General features: G+C 31.9%; 1 protein-coding gene and 1 long non-coding RNA gene across 4 annotated transcripts in view; both read left to right on the plus strand.

The window, feature by feature from the left end:
• Window positions 1-20,434, plus strand: part of LOC107439338 (males absent on the first) — a 32,649-nt gene that overhangs the window by 11,902 nt on the left and 313 nt on the right. Inside the window, exons 6-9 of one of the 3 annotated variants that reach the window (XM_016051902.4) lie at window positions 478-567; window positions 733-967; window positions 4,884-5,034; window positions 8,328-8,552. In XM_016051902.4, coding sequence (XP_015907388.1) covers window positions 478-567; window positions 733-967; window positions 4,884-5,034; window positions 8,328-8,544 — 693 coding nt within the window. In that variant the 3' untranslated portion in view covers window positions 8,545-8,552. Of the gene's footprint in view, window positions 1-477; window positions 568-732; window positions 968-4,883; window positions 5,035-5,249; window positions 5,522-8,327; window positions 8,553-20,434 lie in introns of those variants that run through there. The other 2 variants (XM_071183491.1, XM_071183490.1) reach the window with 2 other exon arrangements.
• LOC139426042 (uncharacterized) lies at window positions 8,559-15,842 on the plus strand. The gene is made up of 2 exons (XR_011637299.1): window positions 8,559-10,137; window positions 10,410-15,842. It is a non-coding gene; the product is annotated as an uncharacterized lncRNA (long non-coding RNA).

A 20,434-nucleotide genomic window follows, 5' to 3' on the forward strand; every position in this document is an offset into this window, starting at 1 on the left:
TTTTAGTTTTTTTTTTTTGTATTNTTTTTTTTTTTTTTTTTTTTTTTTTTTTTTTTTTTTTTTTAAATTACTGAATCCTGAAATTGTTTGATATGAGTTTTGAATAATAAAATGACTTACATTTTTTTCTTCTTTAATAACTGCAGCTTTTGCATCAATATTTATTTGTTTCACTTACATGCTATTTTTAAAATTTTGTGCACTGTATATTTTGCAAATAATACCATTTTTAATAAGTTTTTTTAGCAACTCTTGTTATTTAATGATTGACCCAGTCAATGCTGATTATCTCTAGAAACATATAATCACTTTTATCTGCCCAATTTTTAATATAATTTTATGCCTGTAATTATGATGATTTTTTAAATAATTAATTGCTCCCAGAAAAAGAATGTGTGAACTTGATATTTAAGAATTTGCTTCCTAAACTATTTTAAATTTTATTTTGTAATTTATTTATTTTTTTCATTTTGAAAGGGTGAATGTACTATGAGACAGCCTCCTGGTAAAGAAATATACCGCAAAGGTGTTTTGTCAGTATATGAAGTGGATGGAAAAGATCACAAGGTATACTCGTAATTTATTTGTAATATTCTGACTAATTACTTCATTAAATATTTAAAAATTACTAACGAGCACTTGACTTTATGTATTATAATAATGGCAAAATAATTGTTTTTATTTTTCTATCTTTCAATACAAATTTACTTTAACCATTTTCCTCTCTTTTAGCTATATTGTCAATGTTTATGCTTAATGGCGAAACTTTTTCTTGATCACAAGACATTATACTTTGATGTGGAGCCTTTTTTATTTTATGTTCTAACAGAGTTAGATAAACATGGAGCTCACATTGTGGGCTATTTTTCTAAAGAAAAAGAATCTCCAGATGGAAATAATGTTGCTTGCATTCTAACTCTTCCTCCCCATCAGAGAAAAGGGTTTGGAAAATTCCTTATTGCTTTCAGTAAGTAATTTGCAATGTTTGTTTTATTGTTTCGGTCTTAAAAAATTTTTTTGATGTACACCGAAGAGCCATTACATTATGACCACCCTCCACTTATAAAAATGGTCTCGGTTTTCATGGTTTCTCGCCCAGGAACAATGTTTTCATGGGGCACATTAGGACCCATAATCCTCATAGAACAATCCCTGATGTCTGTAAGCTACTTAAGCATCATTGCAGACCAGGTTCATCCATTCATGGCAACAGTTTTTCCTGCGAGGGATGGTGTTTACCTACAGGATAATGCACCATGTCATAAGGGTCGAATAGTCAAGGAACATTCCAGTGACTTTCAAGTCATGTCTTGGCCCCCAAATTCACCTGACCTTAATCCAATAGAGCATTTGTGGTCCTACTTGGAAAACCAAATTCGTGCTGCCACGACGCTACCCCCTCGCAATGTGAGGGAATTGCAGGACCAGTTGGCGAGTGCTAGGTACCAAATACCTCAGACTACCTATCAGCACCTTGTGGAATCAATGCCACAGCGGGTGCTAGCAGTTTTGAGGGCTAAAGATGGTCCTACATGTTATTAGCAGGGTGGTCATAATGTAATGGCTCTTCGATGTAAGTGCCTTGTTGGGAGAGAAGAAATGAAATCAGGGTACGTAGCGTTTTTAAAAGGTGTTTATTTTCGTTTTTTAAAAGTCCTTAAAGCTGCTTTTTTCCATGGGTGTTTTTAAAAAGTGCTTAATTTTCCCTTTTCCGAAATGAGATATTTTCTTTACCATGTTGATTTTCGCCACAAATTATGCAAAAAGACATTGTCCTATTCAGCATTTTCACAGTTAATTCAACCCCAATCTATTTCGGCGTACCGCCTATCTGTAGTGTATGAAAACACCATTTGTTTTACATGTTTGATGAAATACTTGCCGGTTCGCACTTGCGTATACTGAGTTGGATTCAGTGGTAAGGATTTTTTACTCTCATGTGCAATCCTGCTGCATTTTGCAAGAGATTCTCAATTTCAGACTTCACTTTCCGCCCTCTGCAATAGAATCGAAAAATCTCTCGAGTTTTTGCTGATTGCGGGGACCAACTAAACATTGTCAATTTTTTTTCTCTATTAGTAATGGAAAATTTCATTTATCTTGTTAATTTCATAGTTTGTGACGTGCCATCCTCTTCGTCACTGTAAATAAAACCATCAATTGTCAAAAACTTGCCTACCCTGTCTAATTATGATATTTTTCAAAGTGCTTAAAAATATTTTTTCAGTGCTTGAAAAGTGCTTAAAAGGTGCTTATTTTTTGTTACGCACCCTTGTAATTTTTGATCTTCATAGACTTAAATTAGAAGGCTTACTCAACAATGGGATAATTCCATGGTGTCGTACCGAAGAAATCAACATAAATTTCTTTTTTAAAAAAAACATAAAATATAAGTTAAGATTAAAATTATCAAATTTTCTTATCAAATTTTTAGTGCATTATTACCTATCTGAAAACAATTTGTTTCATAAAAACTGACAGTAAAAAAGTTAAATTAAATGGATTAAATTGTTGGTATTGAACGTAAATCACACGAAAGCAAAAACTGATTACTCATTTACAAATTATCTAAATTCTGTGAATTTATTTTTAATTTAAATATAAACTAAACTGAATTTTGAAGTTGACATTTTAATAAAGAATTATATGCAGCTCTTAACTTTGAAACATGATGTATAATTAATTTGAAATTTTTACTTTTGTGGGGAACGTTAAAAAAAATTTTTGTCAGGCGTAAATTCTTTTGAAGTTGAATATAAAATTAAGTTAATCAGAACAATTAGAGATACTGAAACTACTTTAATTTCTATCTTAATGCTATTAAAAATACTTTTTTTCTCCATTAAATAGAATCTTAAAGTTTAAATTGTCTCCTTTTTCCTGTTAGAATATGTGGATCAATGTGTTTTATAACATTTCCATCTTGTAAACGTAAGATGGAAAGTTGTAAAATTTTTGGTGTCTGACATAAATTCTCAAGTTGAAATAAAACTATGTTAATGATAATTATAAATACCGAAAATACTTTAATTTCTATCTTAATACTATGAACATTATTTTTTTCATTAAATAGCTTCTTTAAATTTAAATTGTTCTCTATTTCCTGTTAGAATAGGTGGATCAATGTGTTTTATAAAATGTTCCATCTTGTGAAAGTTATTTGAAAAGTCACTAATTTTAACTCATCGTATATTAACATCAATGTAAATACAACTCTCATATTTAAGCAATATTTCCTTGAATCTAATAATTTTAAAAATCCTGGTATAAAAATAAAAAAATTAAGTTTCATTCCCCGAGTTTCATTTGCCAGTTCTGGGCCAAATAACTACTTTAAATGTTTATCTCATTTACTTAAAATTTGAATATTATTATAGTAGTTTCTTGACGTATTGGTTTAATATTTTTTAAATTATTTTTGCCAAATTTACAGGACATTAAGAAATAATAAGCACTTATCCTTTAATCATAAGCAAACATTTAGTTTAATAGAAACTGCATTTATTAGTAACGTTTACTGTTCAATTTTAAACCAAATTGAATAAATGTTTTTACTTTGATTTAAAGTTGTAAAATCTTATTCAATGTAAAATTTTAGTAAGGAATTTAGCTTTACAGAATCTAAACTTATAACAGTCGCGAAAAATCCCCTTATGTCTGACATTATATAATCTATAAATATTATATGTATATATATGTGTCGGGAGATGTAAAAACTGAGTTTGCTCCATTTCTGTGAGCCCTAACTATGCCTTTGTTTGTATTGGCAAAGTTTCGTACTTTACATCTGAATGCATATAACAAGCATTCAAGTTAACCTAAGTATAAATGTGTACTTAAACTCAAGAACAGTTTCTGAATACAAGCTTGAGTTGCTTTTCTCGACAAAAAATAAATCACTACAGAATATTCTGGAGGGGGGGGGGGAGTTTACTCTAAATGCATACACTTTTCAATGACTTCTAAGCAAAATTATTGATTTTAAATTTTCTAAATGAAGTTGTTGTTTCCCAAAAAATTAAAACTGATTTGCTGATCTCCAAGAAAAAAGAATTAAAAGAAATTCATTGCTCAATTTTAAGTTGTAATATAAATAATTTATATTATATGATATATATATATTATATTATGTAATATAATATAATTTTAAGTACAGCATACTCAAGCAGGTTTTATTAGATTACTGAGGTGAAATACATTCTTGGCATATGTTGACATGCATCAATCTAAAAGAAGATTTAGATGGTTTTTATTCATTTTTCTCTTTATTTTGTAAGAAAAGAAAAGCAGTGATGTTGGATGTAAATGGTGTTCGAAGTAAGAATAATCAATTATTAATTTACAATAAAAATGTTTATTATTATTAAAATCAAAATAAACTATAGAAATGAGACTTAGAATCTTGCTTTAAGCAGAAAAAATAATCTTATTATGTTTAATCTTAGCGGTAGAGTACAATTAATTATGTATTTTGATACCCAATGTAAAATGTCATATTTAAGTTTTTATTGCACTATAACAGTTTTATCATAATATCAACTATTCATTTACAAATTGAAAGTGTAAAATTTATAATTAATTATGCATAAATGAAATTATATGGTACTAAATACAATAATTTTTTTGAATTTTGCTGTTTCTCTTATATACAATCAGTTTTGTTTCAATCCCTTGTGAAATGTTTATGCAGGGTAATAATTATATTTATTGATTCTGTATTCAGGAATTTTTTTAAATTTTATCGAAATTTTTTACATCCTTAAATTATGATAATTTATATTATAAAAATTAATAGTTGAAAATTAATAATTAATTAATAATAATTTTATTCTTGCATAACAAAACTTAATTTTAAACATTTATCTTCATTTAATATACCACAGGCTATGAATTGTCAAAAAAGGAACATGCTGTGGGCTCTCCTGAAAAGCCTCTTTCAGATTTAGGAAAACTAAGTTACAGAAGTTATTGGTCATGGGTTATTTTAGAAATATTGAAAAATTATAAAGGGGCCTTATCTGTCAGAGAACTAAGGTACGTAAATTTTAAAAAATATTTGTTGTCTTGAATTTGTTTTTCATATTTTTAAAGTTACGCATTTCTAAAGTAGCTGTATTAAATTTTGAAGTTATTGTTTAATGAGTTGGACGATAGGGTTTAAATTTTAGATTAGAATCTTCAAATTTGGCAAATAGTGGTAATAATTCAATTTTCAATGAGACTTTTTTTTTTCCTTTATTTTATTCTAGCTAAACGTTGAACCTAGGAATGATTAAAATATGCAGCACTCCAGAAATGTTTTTATATTTTCAATTATTCAAGAACTCTTATGCAGTAAATTAACTTTTATCTTTTCATCATTTTTAGTATAAGGGAAAAAATATGATTTTACCCTGTCAGCGAAATGTGTAATAGTAGCAGTATAGCAAATAAATGTATGATATGTTTAAAGATAATAATTCACACTAAATGTAAGTTGTTAAATTTATAAATAAATGTATCAATTGTTTTGCTATAGAAAGCTTGTTTCTTTTGTTATAATTTTTTTCAAAAAAGTCTACTTTTTTTTTCCATACATTAATTATTGAAATTATTTGCTTTATAGTATACCTACTTTTTATTGGCTGTTAATTCATGTCTATAGTATTTAACTTTTTTATATAGTTGAAAAATGTTTTTAAAAGACAGGGTTCTTGCTGTCCTAAAATGTCCTAAAAAAGTGCTAAAATTTTTTCCCAACTTTTTTAGGGCCTAAAAGGTGCTAAAATTTCTTCTGAGTGCTAAAAAAGTGCTAAATATTTTATATTTTGGCGTTTTGAAATTTTTTTTGAGCGGTCGGATTCCTTAAGGGGCCGTTCAAAAAGTACGTACACAAAAATGGAGAAATTTTAAACCCCTCCCCCCCCTTCGTACATTACCGTACATAAGGTCTTACTCCCCCCCCTTAGAGTACGTACATTTTATTAGTCTACCCCCCTTTTTCATAAAAATTAAAATAATTCTGTTTTAAATAAAATTAAATATTTATTTAAGGAGTGTGTAGGAAAAAGTCAAATTTAAATTTGGTGTATGCTTATAGTGTACGTACTTTGTATAATACCACCCCCCCTCCCCATCGTACAAAACCGTACAAAATAGCGAATCCCCTCCCCCCCTTCGGGATGTACGTACTTTTTGAACGGCCCCTAAATCGGTTTCCCTAAATCCTTAAATTCTGTTGCCTTTGGCTCTTCTGCTGCCTCCATCTTTTTTGAAGATTCTTGGGCTTTGGGGAAAGAAGTTCTTTCTTCTGAGATTTTATGGGCTTTGAAAGTTGTAGAAAGCTACTACTCCTACAATTCTTGGTACTTGATACTCCTACAATACACTGGAAAATTATTTAGTACAATGTTTTCAGACAGTTCAATAGCACGTCATTTCGCCTGCAGTGAATCTAAGTGTGCATATCTCTGTCATTTTGGACTTGCACCTCATTTTAGCATGCTACTTCTGAAGTGCATTGATAATGCCAAGTTTTATACATTGCTTTTCGATGAGTCTTTGAACAAAGCGACACAGCAGAAGCAGTTGGATATACATATCCACTTTTGGAACCCAGATAAGAACATTGTAGAGACGTGATACTTAACATCAGCTTTTCTGGGCCATTCTGCAGCAGATGACCTTTTAGCCTGCTTTTATTCATCAGTCAAAAATGTAGACCTGAAGAAATTTAGGGCTGATTGTGCTCTGGAAAAAATCCGGATTTTTCGTTAACTGTTATCCGAAAGTTTCCGGAGATCGAAGGTTCAGATGTTTAAAGAAATCAGTGATCACAAGAGATTTCGGAAATCAAATTTTCAAAGGTGGAACTTAAAAACGCAGTTTATTTTATTTGTTTATAAGAGAGCTACTTTATAAGCTTATATTCAAGATTAATATTCATTTTTTTATCAGTAAATAGTTATTATAATCATAAACTCAAGAAAGAAAGACATATTTGTAAATTTCAATTGCTTCTCCAGGTCATCATAGGTATGTGTAAAATTTTAAATATATTTTAAGTAAACTAGGAAATATTGAGAAAAAGGAAAAAAAACTTGTTTAAATTTTTTTTCTAATTTTTCGGTTTAAACTTTTTTATTTATTTATTTATTTTTTTACTCAAGAAATTACACAATCATCCCTGCAAATTATTGCAGATTTCTATGAACTGTCCTGCTGTCAATTGGAAGTTTTATAATAATATTCAAGAAGATTTGTTAAAAGAACATGGTGTTCAATGCAATGCAATAGGAAGTTGTGGGCTTCATATTTTAAATAATGCATTCTACAAAGGTGAATCTGAAACAGAATGGCTCACTGAAATCTTATGTGAAAAATGTTGGCAAGTTTAGAAAAGTGAAATGTAAATCCTTTTTAACTTTACAAGAAGTAATAAAAGACAAATTAATTCTTGTTAAGCTGAACTTTCTCTTAAATGTGTCGGAGCTAGTTTCACCATTTTTGAAACTGTATCAAGCAGATCGGCCACTTTTACCATTTTTTGCTGCAGATATCCAGGATTTGGTATTACATAGTGTGCAGTTATTTAATATTCTGAAGCCAGAATCTATAGAAAACTTAAATTCTCTGAAGAAACTGTGCCATTTTAATTTTTGTGATGAAAAGAATTATGTCTCTCTGACAAAAATCAGTGTAGGTTTTAAAGGTGACCAAATTTTAAAGCAGCTGTTAGCCTCAAAAGTTATTTCTGACCGAGATCATATGAATATAAAGAAAGATTATAGAAAGTTTATCACCAAAATGTTAGAAACTTTACTGGAGAAATGTCCAATAAACTATTCTGTTGTAAGAAATGTTGCTTGCATCAATCCAAAATTAATGTCTGAAAACAAAAGCAAGTGTGTTCTAAAAATGAGAAACATATTAAATTACTTAAGTAAAAAAAGAAAATTGAGGAAAAAGATTGTGACAAAATTAAGCCGCAATTTGCATCATGTATATATTAATTATACAATTTTTACTTCATGAATCGTTAAACACTTTATTTGTACATTTTTAGTATCACGTATAGTTTAAGTATGTTATTTTTACTTTACATCAAGTGCTAATTTTTTTTTCTTAGTCCTAAAAAAGTGCTAAAAAAGTCCTAATTTTTTTTTTAAATAATTGAGCAAGAACCATGAAAGATATAAGTTATCATGATTTTAAAATCTATAAATTTTGCAAATATGTTGCATTTAATATATTTTTATAACATTTTTATGATACATGTTGACATTTTCTTTCTTTATAATCGGTTTTATTTAAGGATGAGTTTTGATATTTAATGCTTTCAATTTTAGTATGATGACCAGTATCACTCATTGTGATATAATTAGTACTTTACAAAGTTTAAATATGGTAAAGTATTGGAGAGGCCAGCATGTTATATGTGTTACTCCTAAATTAGTTGAGGAGCAGTTGCACAAATTATATTGCCGTAGGCCAAAAATAACTGTTGACACTAGTCTTTTAAGATGGGCACCTCCAAAGAAACAGCTGAAAACACTAAAAAAATAAACTATGCAGTAAGTATATTAAAAATTATTTTTGAATTATTATATTGTGTTACCAGAGTAATGATTGCAAATATGCTTGAAAACATATATAGTCAAACCTCCATCTGTCAATCCCAAGTATTTTGTTTTCCCAAATGTATCATCTTGTTTTAACAGTTCCATCACAAATAGTTTTTATAAAAGTTAATAATACCTATTTAAATCAATTTTAAAACTAGCAAGTACCTGCATCAATCATTCAAAAATTCTACTGACTGTTTAAAAAAAAATTGAAATTATTTCATTTTGGGAATAAAAACAGTCCTATTGCCAATGAGTAAGAAAAAAATAAGGATTTGTTAATGTTAAGGGAAATCATTTCGCACAACACATTTTTTGTTAATGAACTGCTAAATGATGCTTATAAAGACAGTGAAACAGTACTAAAATCAGTACCAACATTTATGGAAGGCATTGAAGCCTTTGAAACAATTAGGAACTGTCTATATTCACACGAACTTACGAAAAAGGAACTATAATCTGTTACAAATGTCGAAAATGTATTATTAGAGCTGAATGATAAGAGCATGTTCAAACCCTAAAATTTCTAAATATTGTAAATAAATAGTGTTACTCATATTTCATTTGCTTTGTAAATATTTTTGCACAAAGTACTTAATATTTTTAATTAGAAATGAGAAATTTTACCTTATAACCAATATTTAACAAAAGATTCATATAGGGATTTTATTGTTCTAAATGTTACGTTTCTATCTCCATATTAAAGTAATTTTGAGCCCTCAAAAGATTAAGTAACTCCTGCATCAAGCAACAAACAAAGGGCAAATTTGCTTATGTATAAAATTCTTTCTGTGAAATCAATGCTTATTTATGTTACACAGAAGGAAAAAAACATGAAAACCTCCCATGGATTAGCCCGATGGTGAGAGAACTTAAAACCAGACTGGTTGGAAATTGAATATATTGGGCAAAAGAGAGAAAAACATGCTTTTTTGTAAAAATTTAGTTTAAAGTAGACTTAGAGGTTGAGCAGCTCAAAAGAGTAGAGTATTGTACCCAAACCCAAAATCATGATCAACAAGAAAGCCTTATGGCTAGAATAAAATTCAGCAAGCACCTAACAGGAACATTTTGCAGTTCCCAGGCCTTAATGCTGTGTTGCCCTAAAAGCTCAAATCTTTGAGCGGAATAGACCTCACAATCACTAAGTATATGTCATGAAGTCTTCTCTTCAAGATGACAACCCCAACAAAGAGGATTGGATTCACTACTGCATATAGGTTCCTCCTGAGGATGCAGTGTCTAGTGAGAAGACCAATGATCTTCCTCAAACTGTTCCTGTGTAGCTTAAGAAGCTCTTTTTGACGTTCACTGGGACAGTCATGATTCAGCTCCTTAGCTTGTATCTGACCACCTGTGTTACGCCATTGCTCATGGGCAATTTTGCCATAGAGCTTGAGTATAGATGCCCTGAATGATGTAGAAGAAATTTCCAAGGCTGGTTCAGGGTCCCTGAAAATCGTACTAGAGCCAGCTTGTGCTCCTTCATCAGCTAGCTCATTTCCAAAAATACCCATCCAAGTACCCAATGTAGGTGTTGCGGCAAACACTAACTCCAATTAGTTTGCGCCACCAAAAGTATTCAGAATATGTAGGTTACTCTGAGCATGGCAAGAGAAAAAAGAGAGAACTGAAAATATCGTTGAATTGGCTTTTTAAAATATCTTTGGAACGCTGTGTTTTGTTTTGTTTTTTGTTGTTTTTTATTTAAAATAAATGTTTTGTTTTGCCTGTTTTTAAACGTTATCAATCAATAGACAAGATGCCTCTCACAAACACAGTCAATCCGGTTAGGAACGACAGTAGGTATACAAGGCCGTAGCCAGGATATTTTTCGGGGGGGGGGATATGGTAAGAAGCACAGACACTTTCAGACATGCAAAGTAGGGGAAAAACATTGTAACAAATATTGTTTATTCTGTTGTTTGCAAAAGTTAAACTAGTAATTAAAAAATATTACATAATAATTATTTTTCAATTTATATTACATAATAATTATAATCTATTTGTAAACAAAATTTACAAAGACATGCTACGGAGATTTGAAGAAAATTTTTCGATTACTTTTTTAGGACGAACCGGAATATCCTGAAATATGCTTAATAAAGTTTGCCCTGTTAGCCTTTCTTCTTTAGTAACATTTCTTGTTGCTGTTTTTACATGTTTAAGAGTAGAAAAAGTTCTTTCTGCAGTTGCTGTGGTGATTGGCAACGTGGCCAATATTGATAACAAGCAATAACTGTTTGGGAAAAAGATACTGTCACATTCTTCCATTGCTGAAAGTGCCGTATCTGGTCTACTAAGGGGTTCACGCAGGTTCCACTTTGATGCCCATACTTCCATTTCTCCCATGAGGTTTTCAATGTCAATAAAATCTGCGTAGATTCGAAAATTGCATAAATTAATATTAACATTATCACAATACTTAGGTAACACTTTATCGAGAGATGCAAGAGTATCTTCGTGCTTCAAAAATCTTTCAATCAGTTGGGCAGCGAAATAATTTAAAAAAGGAATGTATATATTTTGACGGAAGTACTGGTCTGTGTTCTGATTTTTTATATTGCCACGGTGATTTTGATAAGATCCCAATCTAGGAAGTTTTACATCTAGATCCAAACTTGTGAGAGTATTAAGGAGTTCCGAATATAGCTTTTGAAATTCATACTTGGCATTTTTTCTTCTGTTTAGAACTGTGTTGTTTATTGATTTTACGTGTATCAAAGCTCCATTCAAGTCTAGATGAATTTGGAGTGCTTTGCTCAGTGGGAGAGTCATAGAAAAAATATCGCTACAAACAAGTAAAGTAAAGTAAAACTCACTTTTAGTGATAGTAGAAATAAGATTGTCCGCTTTAGAGGAAGCATCGCAGTTTCCAGAAGCCTTTACTTCTTTGAGAAGTTGAATTATTTCTGGATAAAGTTCTTTAAATCTAATGATTGCATCATGGTTTTCTATCCATCTTGTTTCTCAAAAAGATATTTTTTTTAATTTTTCATTCGGCAAATTCGTTTTGATGATGTCTTCTAAAATTTTTGTTCTTTTGGCAGACAATTTGATGAATTTTGTTATTGTTTTAACTGTGTCAACACAGTTTCTAATAGCTTGAATACTACAAGAATGACTAATTTCTAAATTCAAGGAGTGTGAGGAGCAATGTACATAAATAGCTGTTGGGTGTTATTCTTTGATGGCTGCTTGAACACCATTAAAGTCCCCTCGCATTGCAGATGCTCCGTCGAGCCTTGTCCGACAATTTTTGAAACATTAACTCCTAAATTTCTTAATGATTTTTAAATAACACCAGCTATTCCGCGTCCAGATGAGTCAAAAATTGGAACGAATTGGAGAAAGTCTTCTCTGACAATTGGCTCATCACCTCTCACATCGATGTACCTTGCACAAATTGTCAACTGCTCAGTTTGAGTTATGTCCATAGTTTCGTCTGCAAGAATAGCAAAACAGCTTGTTTTATTGATTCTATCTACAGTTGTCTCTGGAATTGTACTGGGAAAAGATTTGATTCGACAATTTTTGTTTTTCTTTTTACTGAGAGGCTCACAGAAAGACTAAAAAGTTTGAATCCCAGAATTTCAGGGGGATTTGTCCCAACGGTCCCCCCCCCCTGGCTATTGGCCTGTACCCTTGCCTGTATACCTTGTTATGAGTAGAGAGGTCACAAAGGTCCAAGATGCACTCCCACACTAGTAAGGAGGTGGATTTACACCTCGATAGTGATAGGAGAGCTTCCTGACTGTCGGAACAGATGTGGATAAGCATATTTTGTTATCCCCTGTCTAAACATATCTTGCAGCACAAGATAATGGCATAGACCTCAACCTGAAAAGCGTGGCATAACTACCTAAGGGAAAGTGAAGCTTGGTACCATCAATGGAGCAATAAATTCCTGCCCCTGATTTGAGACCAAGCCTTGAACCATCAGTGTACCATATTAGACATTTGCCTTCAAGCCACTTAGGGGAATTAAGCCATTCATCTCTAGTTGGAAAATGGATCTTGAAGGGCTTGTAAAAAGCATATCTTAGTGACATATAATCATTAGGCATAATAAAAGAGGGAATATCCACCACTTGTGAAACAAGGTAACCCCATGACAAGTGTTTGGAATATTCTTTCCATGAGTCAAGATACATAAAACGCTTAATGCCAGTTTGAACTTCAACTTCAATACGTTGATTCAATGGGGGAAGCCCAAGTAAGCTTTCCAGAGCAGCTGTAGGAGTGGTCCTGAGGCAGCCAGTCCCAGACAGACTGACAGAGCTCAACCTTGTCCTTGACCCACAAACAATTGCACTATATGTGATGATAGGACTAATAATCATTGAGTATATCCAGTAAACTATCTTGAGGGATAATCCCCAGGTTTTACCAATAGCATTTCTGCAGGACCGGAGAATCTTCTTGGCCGTATTCTAGATGATAACGCTAGTTAAGTTTAGAGTCGTAATAAAACCCGAGAAACTTAAAGTAACTGATGATCAATTTTATTCATACATGCTTTTTTTCGATATGGAAATATTTTCCCCGGCCCGCCCTTATTTAGGGCATACGGGTAAATGTTTATTAAAATCAAAAAAATCCAGAAAACAGTACAAACATAAAATACATTACATATCAGACATGGCAAACAGCCCATGAACATGGCGGGCGCAGAGCAGCAAAAATCATGTAAGGTGATAAAACATTAAAACAGCAGTATATTAAAAGTGTCAGTTAAAAGAACAATTTAAAAGATAAACATGCAAAGTTTACAAAGGAGCAACATAGTATAACATATTAAAACAGTACTTTTAAAACCAATTATATAGTACAAAAGTAATTACAATAAAATTGGAGCAAGTAGAAGTAGAAGAGTTAATAAAAGACATAGTAAAAGTTACAAAACTATACCATCAATAAAATTGATACGCTCAAGCTGGAATGAGCAGGTTCCGAGACCATTAGAGACCGTCCCCCAATACATCCTCTAAAGTTTGTTTAATAATCTTTTTTATGATATTTCTGCAAGTCAGGTTAGCATAGCAAAGATGTTAACTAATATTATTAAAGTGATTGCCCCAGAGTGTCTGGAATTTAGAACAATTCATTAACAAGTGATCAATAGATTGATATTCACCTCAGTAATAACATTCTGGAGTTTTGTGGAATAATTTATATTGGTGTTCTCCAAAAATTGGCCTGTTAAAAATTGATTGAGATAGAAGTTTGCTTGTAGTCTATTTAATTTCGGGTCTCTAAAAAATTTGAATGCCTCTCTCCCTTTCTCGGAACTCTGCCATTCCAACCCCCAGCGCTTCATGCTATATAATTTAACCTGAGTTTAATTTGGGCTATGGAGGTTGGCACCTCAAGGGTAATTTGGCAGAGATTGGTGGCTTTCTTAGCTGCTCGATCCGCCTCCTCGTTTCCTTGAGTACCTATATGAGCTTCAACCTAATTACAGAGTATATTAGGTCGCCATAATTGTTTAGTATTTTCAACAATTTTTGAATTTGATACTGGGTTTTGTAAGGCTTGCAACGAGGAAAGCGAATCATTATAAATAGAGGCGTCTGGATATTCTTTTTTAGAGAGCCAGAGAAAAGCATTATTAATTGCCACCAACTTTGCCATGTAAACACTACTATTGTTTGAGATCCTCGTGGAGGTTGCCTCGATTAAGGCACCGTGCATTTTAGTAACAATGCCGAAGCCAGTTTTATATTCTGTGGTATCAGTAGCGAAGTCCGCAACCTCCATCCTTGATCCATCAGTAAAAATTTCAAAGCCGCTGTTTGTTGGGAGTGATCTACCGTAGGGAACGGAAATAAGTTTTGATAGGTGAATCCTAACTGGTGGATCGTCCATATGTGCTGTGGAGAGAATCTGCTGCATCTCTGAGTCAAAGTCGTTAAGTCTCCAATTCTACTTAAGTCTTTTAATGCAAGTGTCCTCCAAAATCTTAAGATGGATAGGTTTCACCCCTGCTAGTATCTGGAGGGCCTCCCTGCTGGTTGTAGAGTAAACCTTAGTGATGTTAATGAGTGAGATTCTCTGTATGGATTTAAGTTTTTCGTTGATTTTAACAGTATTGTGGTACCAGACACTGGCGGCATATAAAATGATTTGCTCCGTAACCCATAGATTAATTTAAGGACAGAAAGTTTTAGGCTACCTTTGCGATATATATAAATCGTCTTAAACTGTAACTATAATAAAATGTTTCCTAATGCAACATTTCTTCATTGGAAAAGTTTTTTTTTTTGTTAAAACAATTTGCTCAGTGTTTAACCTGTGCTTAAATTTGCTAGAAAATTCAAATATGTCTAAATTAGTTATAACATTAAAATAACTAATGTGTCATTTGTAAGAAAATATTTTTGTATTCTTCTAAGCTAAATCACAAAGACATATTATTGCAGTTACTTATTTGAAGCCAAACTTAGTTTGGAAGTAATACGCATATATTGTATTTTTCTGCACTTATCTTTGAATTTTATTTATTATGAATTTATTAACTTGAAATAAATATCAATACGATTCTTTGTTTCGATTGTATTCTAGTATAATTTAACTATGGTGTTAATGTTTCTATAGTATTCTAGTGTAATTTAACTATGATGTTAATTTAATTAAAATAGTTTTCTGCATTAAATTTCTGAATTTGCATGTCCTCTCTCTAACTAGACATCCCTTTTTAACGAACATATTTTTCTACCAAAGATATCCAAGATTTCCCTCAATTAAAATTCTACACCCTCAAGTAAAATATATCATGCCTAAACTAATTATTTCAACTTTATTATTAAGAAGCTTACAACATACATGGATTTCTAAAACTACAACTATTTTTATTATAATAGTTTTAAAGTTGCAGTAAATATGAATATAATCATATTCGTTTGTGGAATATTAATGAGTGTTACCTGGTAAAATTGTTCAAGTTAAAGTACTCAATACAGAGTTTTACAACTAAACCCCTGGTACCAGGTAATGAAATTTTTCTCCTGGGTCCGGGTAATGAAAATCTGGCCACGTACTGGGTACATCCTAAAGGTTTGATTTAATTTTGCCAGTGTGCGAGTTTTTCTTTTTTTTTTTCACTATCCTATAGGATGTGTCATAACTGTTTTCATCTCCTTTATGATAGTTTTGCTTATATTGCATGCTACAGTGCATATGTGGAATTGAATTTCTATCACTATGCTCTTCTAGTAAAATTGCGCGAGTAAAAAAAAATACTTTTACAGCATCCAGTCGAAATATACTTTATGTAAATAACTTTTTATATTGTGACAGAAACGTTAAAGGCAAAGAGTGGAATGTAATATGAATGTGTTATGATGTAATATTTTTGGTTATTGACCAAATTGTAGTTAAATTTTTTATTATTGACCAAAAATAGGTTATTTTGGCAGCTGATGCTGAGTATTTTTCTGTATTTATTAGTAAAAGCTAAATAAACTTTTTATTTAGTATGTATACTATGTTATTACAACTAATTCTTTACACTTTGAAAAAGAAATTTTTTTCTTTAACAATCTTATCAGTAATAAAAAATCCCTTTAAATACTATTTAAGGACTTTAACGTTTTATAAATTTTAAGAAAAGAAGAATTTTTTTTTTTTTTAAGTTTATGCTTAGAAAGCCTTAAGTTTAAAGAAACTCTGTTTCAAAATATTTAAAATATTATAAATAAATTACTTAAGTCACATGCATGATTTTTAAATATTAATCAAAACTACTATTATTTAATGATCTATAATTACACTATAATTTAATGATTACTCCATAATTTAATGATAATTTTTAATCGTGATTTCCTGAATAAACACAAATTCATAAATCAGATCATATTTAATCTATTGGTATTTTTTATTAATTAATCTATTTGTTATCACTTCTCAATCTCTTATTTAAAGTACCATACAAAATTATAATTGCCTTTTTGCCATTCATAGTAATTAATTAATTTATGCATAGTAATTAATTATTCATAGTAATTATATCCATTAATTTATACTAATTTAATTGTATGTAATATTAATTTCTTACTCATTGTGTACAGCTCTTTTTTATTATCATTCTAATAAAGTAATCTATTGTATTTCTTTTCTATTTTACCATAGACAGATTCATTGTTATTAGACTTTTATATTTCTTATTATTCCTCTCTGCATCACTTTATAATAGATTTAAGTGAAAAAGTTAAATTATGAAAATTAAATTAAATTACTTGATTTTTTCTCATCATAATTTTTAAAAATTACTGCTTCCGTACTTTACAACACATTTTTTTTTCTGTAGTATAAAAAATATAAAACTTTCCCACTACAGCCAATTGTTGGCTAAGATGGAGGTTAATTTCAAGCTATCAATGGCATGGTGGTAGCAATGTAGTCAGTTTTGCAGACTGGCTGATTTTACTTAACCTGTACCCATCCATCTGAATGTGAATAAGGCTCGTAACTGCCACCACGCATGGTATAAAAGGTCTTTCTTCTTAACTATGATTAAATGAATATTTTCTAAGTATCAAGTATTGATTTGCACATCATAGTTTCACAAGCAGATAAATTTTGTTTAACTCACTTAACCTTAGGTTAACCTTATATCGTCAGAAATGTGTCAATCACGCATATTGTTATTGAAAGATGTTTTAATCACATTAAAAATGAATTAATTTAAAGCACCACTGTTTTTTAATCCTGTTTTTCATTTTTACCTTGATTTGATTACCATTATTGATTGACTGTTTCATTCTTAAGTATGCATTGTTGTGTTTATTTTATCGGTTAGTTCGGAAAGAAAAAGAAATTATGAAAATGAAAGGCGATTTTATTATAGTGAATAAAAATTTTACTGAATCATATATTGTCCATTCTGGCTCAATACTTTTTGCCATCTTCCTGGCAGTAACATTATTCCATGTTCATAAAATGTGCTATTTTTTGCTGACAAAAAACTGATCCGGGTGATTTTTGACTTCCTTATTTCAAGAAAAGGTTTTACCATCTAACCAATTTTGGGGAGACTACAACATTGTAGTCGTCTCCAGTAATGATGTGCTCCAAAAATGGATAATTTTCTTGACAATTGAAAAGCAAATCACACGCAGTGAAACAAATTTCTTTTTGTAAGAACATGAAGAATCCATTTGTTGAGCTTTAAGATTTAACTTTAGTTTTTTCAAAGGATCGTGAGCAGTCGAATTTAATAAATTTAATGTCTCAACGATCTCATGTGTCATTATTTGCTGATTTGAATCGATTAATGACTTTATTGCATCTGCTTAAACTGACATTGTGCATCTTAATCGAAATTTTGCGAAACCAGTTTTGACACTGGCATACTGCCAATATAATGCATCTTTTCCATATACACATCAAATAATTTATTTCTTGCTTGCACAGCTTTTTAACAGTAACATATGCCGAACAGTAAAATATAGCAAACAGTAAAGTATGCCGAAAATTCCTCTTTTCCCTCTCCATATCAACCAAACCAACCAAAAACTTTTTTTTATTTTTTTTTTATTTCCAATGGCAGGCCAATTTAAAAGAACAAAAAGGATAAAATAACAAGAAAAACAAGGCAAAAAGAGATCAATAGAATTGAATGCATAGTGACATGCTTAGCCCATACGGGCCCTAGCTTCCCAGTAGCGTCCACACACAGTAGTGGAGATGAGCGCAGGACAGACGGAAATATGGGGCAAGTCCATGTCCTCCCCAAGGCGACAGAGCTTGCATTTAGGAGAGTCAAAAATGTTTATGCTAAAAAGGTGTTTGGCCAGACAGTCATGGCCCGTTACAAGTCTAAAGAAAGCGACTGCCGTAAACCTGGGCTGATTTGGGATAGTTAAAATATGGTTGAACCAGGTTTTGTGTATATTGCTTGTACGGAAATTCTCTGAGAGCATGTTCCGGAATTGGTTTCGGACCAGCAATTTAAATGAGTGCAGAGAGATGGAGCAACGAGATGCTTGGGCAATAGTTGTTCCTTTCTTGGCCAAGAAATCAGCTTTTTCATTACCCCAAATCCCGCAATGTCCCGGGACCAACCAAAAACTACTGCATAAAATCAAAAGAAACTTTTTAACAATCAAGCCTTGCTATATCAGCTGCCAAAATACACTGGTGTAAGAAATTAAGAGAATTTGCAGACTTGATCTATTATCTCTAGAACTACTGGACCGATTTTAATGAAATTTGATATACACATGCATTGATACAATACAAAACAAATAACCATTCAACAAATGTAATACACACGCATGATCATGCGTAACACTCGTTGGAGTCAGAAAGAATGAAACAGCAGTTGCAGAATAAACAAAAAAAGTGGATTAATATGGTCCCCTCTTACAGATATACAGGCCTCGCAGAGTAATTTTATACTTGAAACTAGACAGTTTATCATTTCTTGTGGCAATTGTTCCCACTCACTCAGCAACGCTGTTTTCATTCCCTCGTGGTTTTCGGAGGGGGTAGCGAGTTGCAATGCATCCCAGACAATCTCTATAGGGTTGTGGTCTAGAAATTCGTTGGCCATAAAAGCTCTATGTGCCCTCGCTTTATCGTCCATTAAAACGAACTCAGAGCCAGCTGCACCCCTGAAAAAGCAAGCATAGGGCTCCAAAACCTCATCCCTATACCACACACCAGTCACAGAGCATCTTTCAAAGATAGAGGTGTGCGACCATCCAACATGATACGTTTTCAGACCAAAACATGCTCCGCCATAATGGTTGATTTTGAGGACAATGGAGGATAGGTAGCAGGTCTCCGGTTCTCTGCATATAAACGTACGGCGAGAATCAGTGTTTAGGCTGGACATGTACTCATCTGTGAAGAGAACGGTCACCCATTGATCCATACTCCCATCTTTATGCTCTCGGCACCATGCTGAACGGACTCTCCTGTTCGTAGAAATGAGCTGGGCGCAAACAGCCCTCTCTCATGAAGTCGTTTGGAAACAGTCACCCTTGATACTTGGGTTCCTGAGACTGCATACAAGTCACGAGAGAGCTGAGAAGCTGTAGTCCCTCTGTTACGCCTCGCTATAATGGACAAATGGCGATCTTCACTGACCGTCGTGGCTCTTGGACGACCTTGCCCAGGTTTTTTCTCCATGGATCCGGTATCCTGGAACTGTTTCCATAAGTTACACACAACGCTGGGCGTTAAATTGAACTCTCTACAAATCTGGACCTGAAATTGGCCTGCTTCCCACCACCTCATTCGCCACCTCATTCCATCATCTCAACGTTGGTGGTTACTTATTTTTACTGTTACAATTTGAATTTTACCTATTACTACAAAATAACACCAAGAAATTCGCCCAGGTGTGTTAGCAAACGAAATGCCTCTTAACTTAAGTGCTCTTATAAAACCTGTTTCTGAACTGGCTCCCATCTACACACGCATGTACACTTACGTATTTGATGTACAAGATTTGTATTTTTGTCTAGAAGCAGTGGTTTTACATTCAGTTCAGTTCTTTTCATGAAGTTTGATAAAATATGCAAATTCTCTTAATTTATTTCACCAGTGTATAATTAAGTTCTCCGTTAGAAAAAAACTAAATTACTTTCGGAACAACCCAACATAAAAAATAGGAAATCCACTACTAAGAATTACCTTGAATTCCATGCTTTAGTACAATAATTAATAGAATAACCTTAGTTAATAGCATAAAAAAACAATAATTGTTAGTTATTAAGAGAGAGCTAGTATAATGATCCTTAATTCCCAAGAATTACAGATAAACGGGTCTGCTACACAATGTTGAATAATATCATAAACAATAATAATTTTTGATTAAAATA

This window comes from Parasteatoda tepidariorum, chromosome 7 (assembly GCF_043381705.1).
Source record: "Parasteatoda tepidariorum isolate YZ-2023 chromosome 7, CAS_Ptep_4.0, whole genome shotgun sequence".
Taxonomy (NCBI): Eukaryota; Metazoa; Arthropoda; class Arachnida; order Araneae; family Theridiidae; genus Parasteatoda; species Parasteatoda tepidariorum.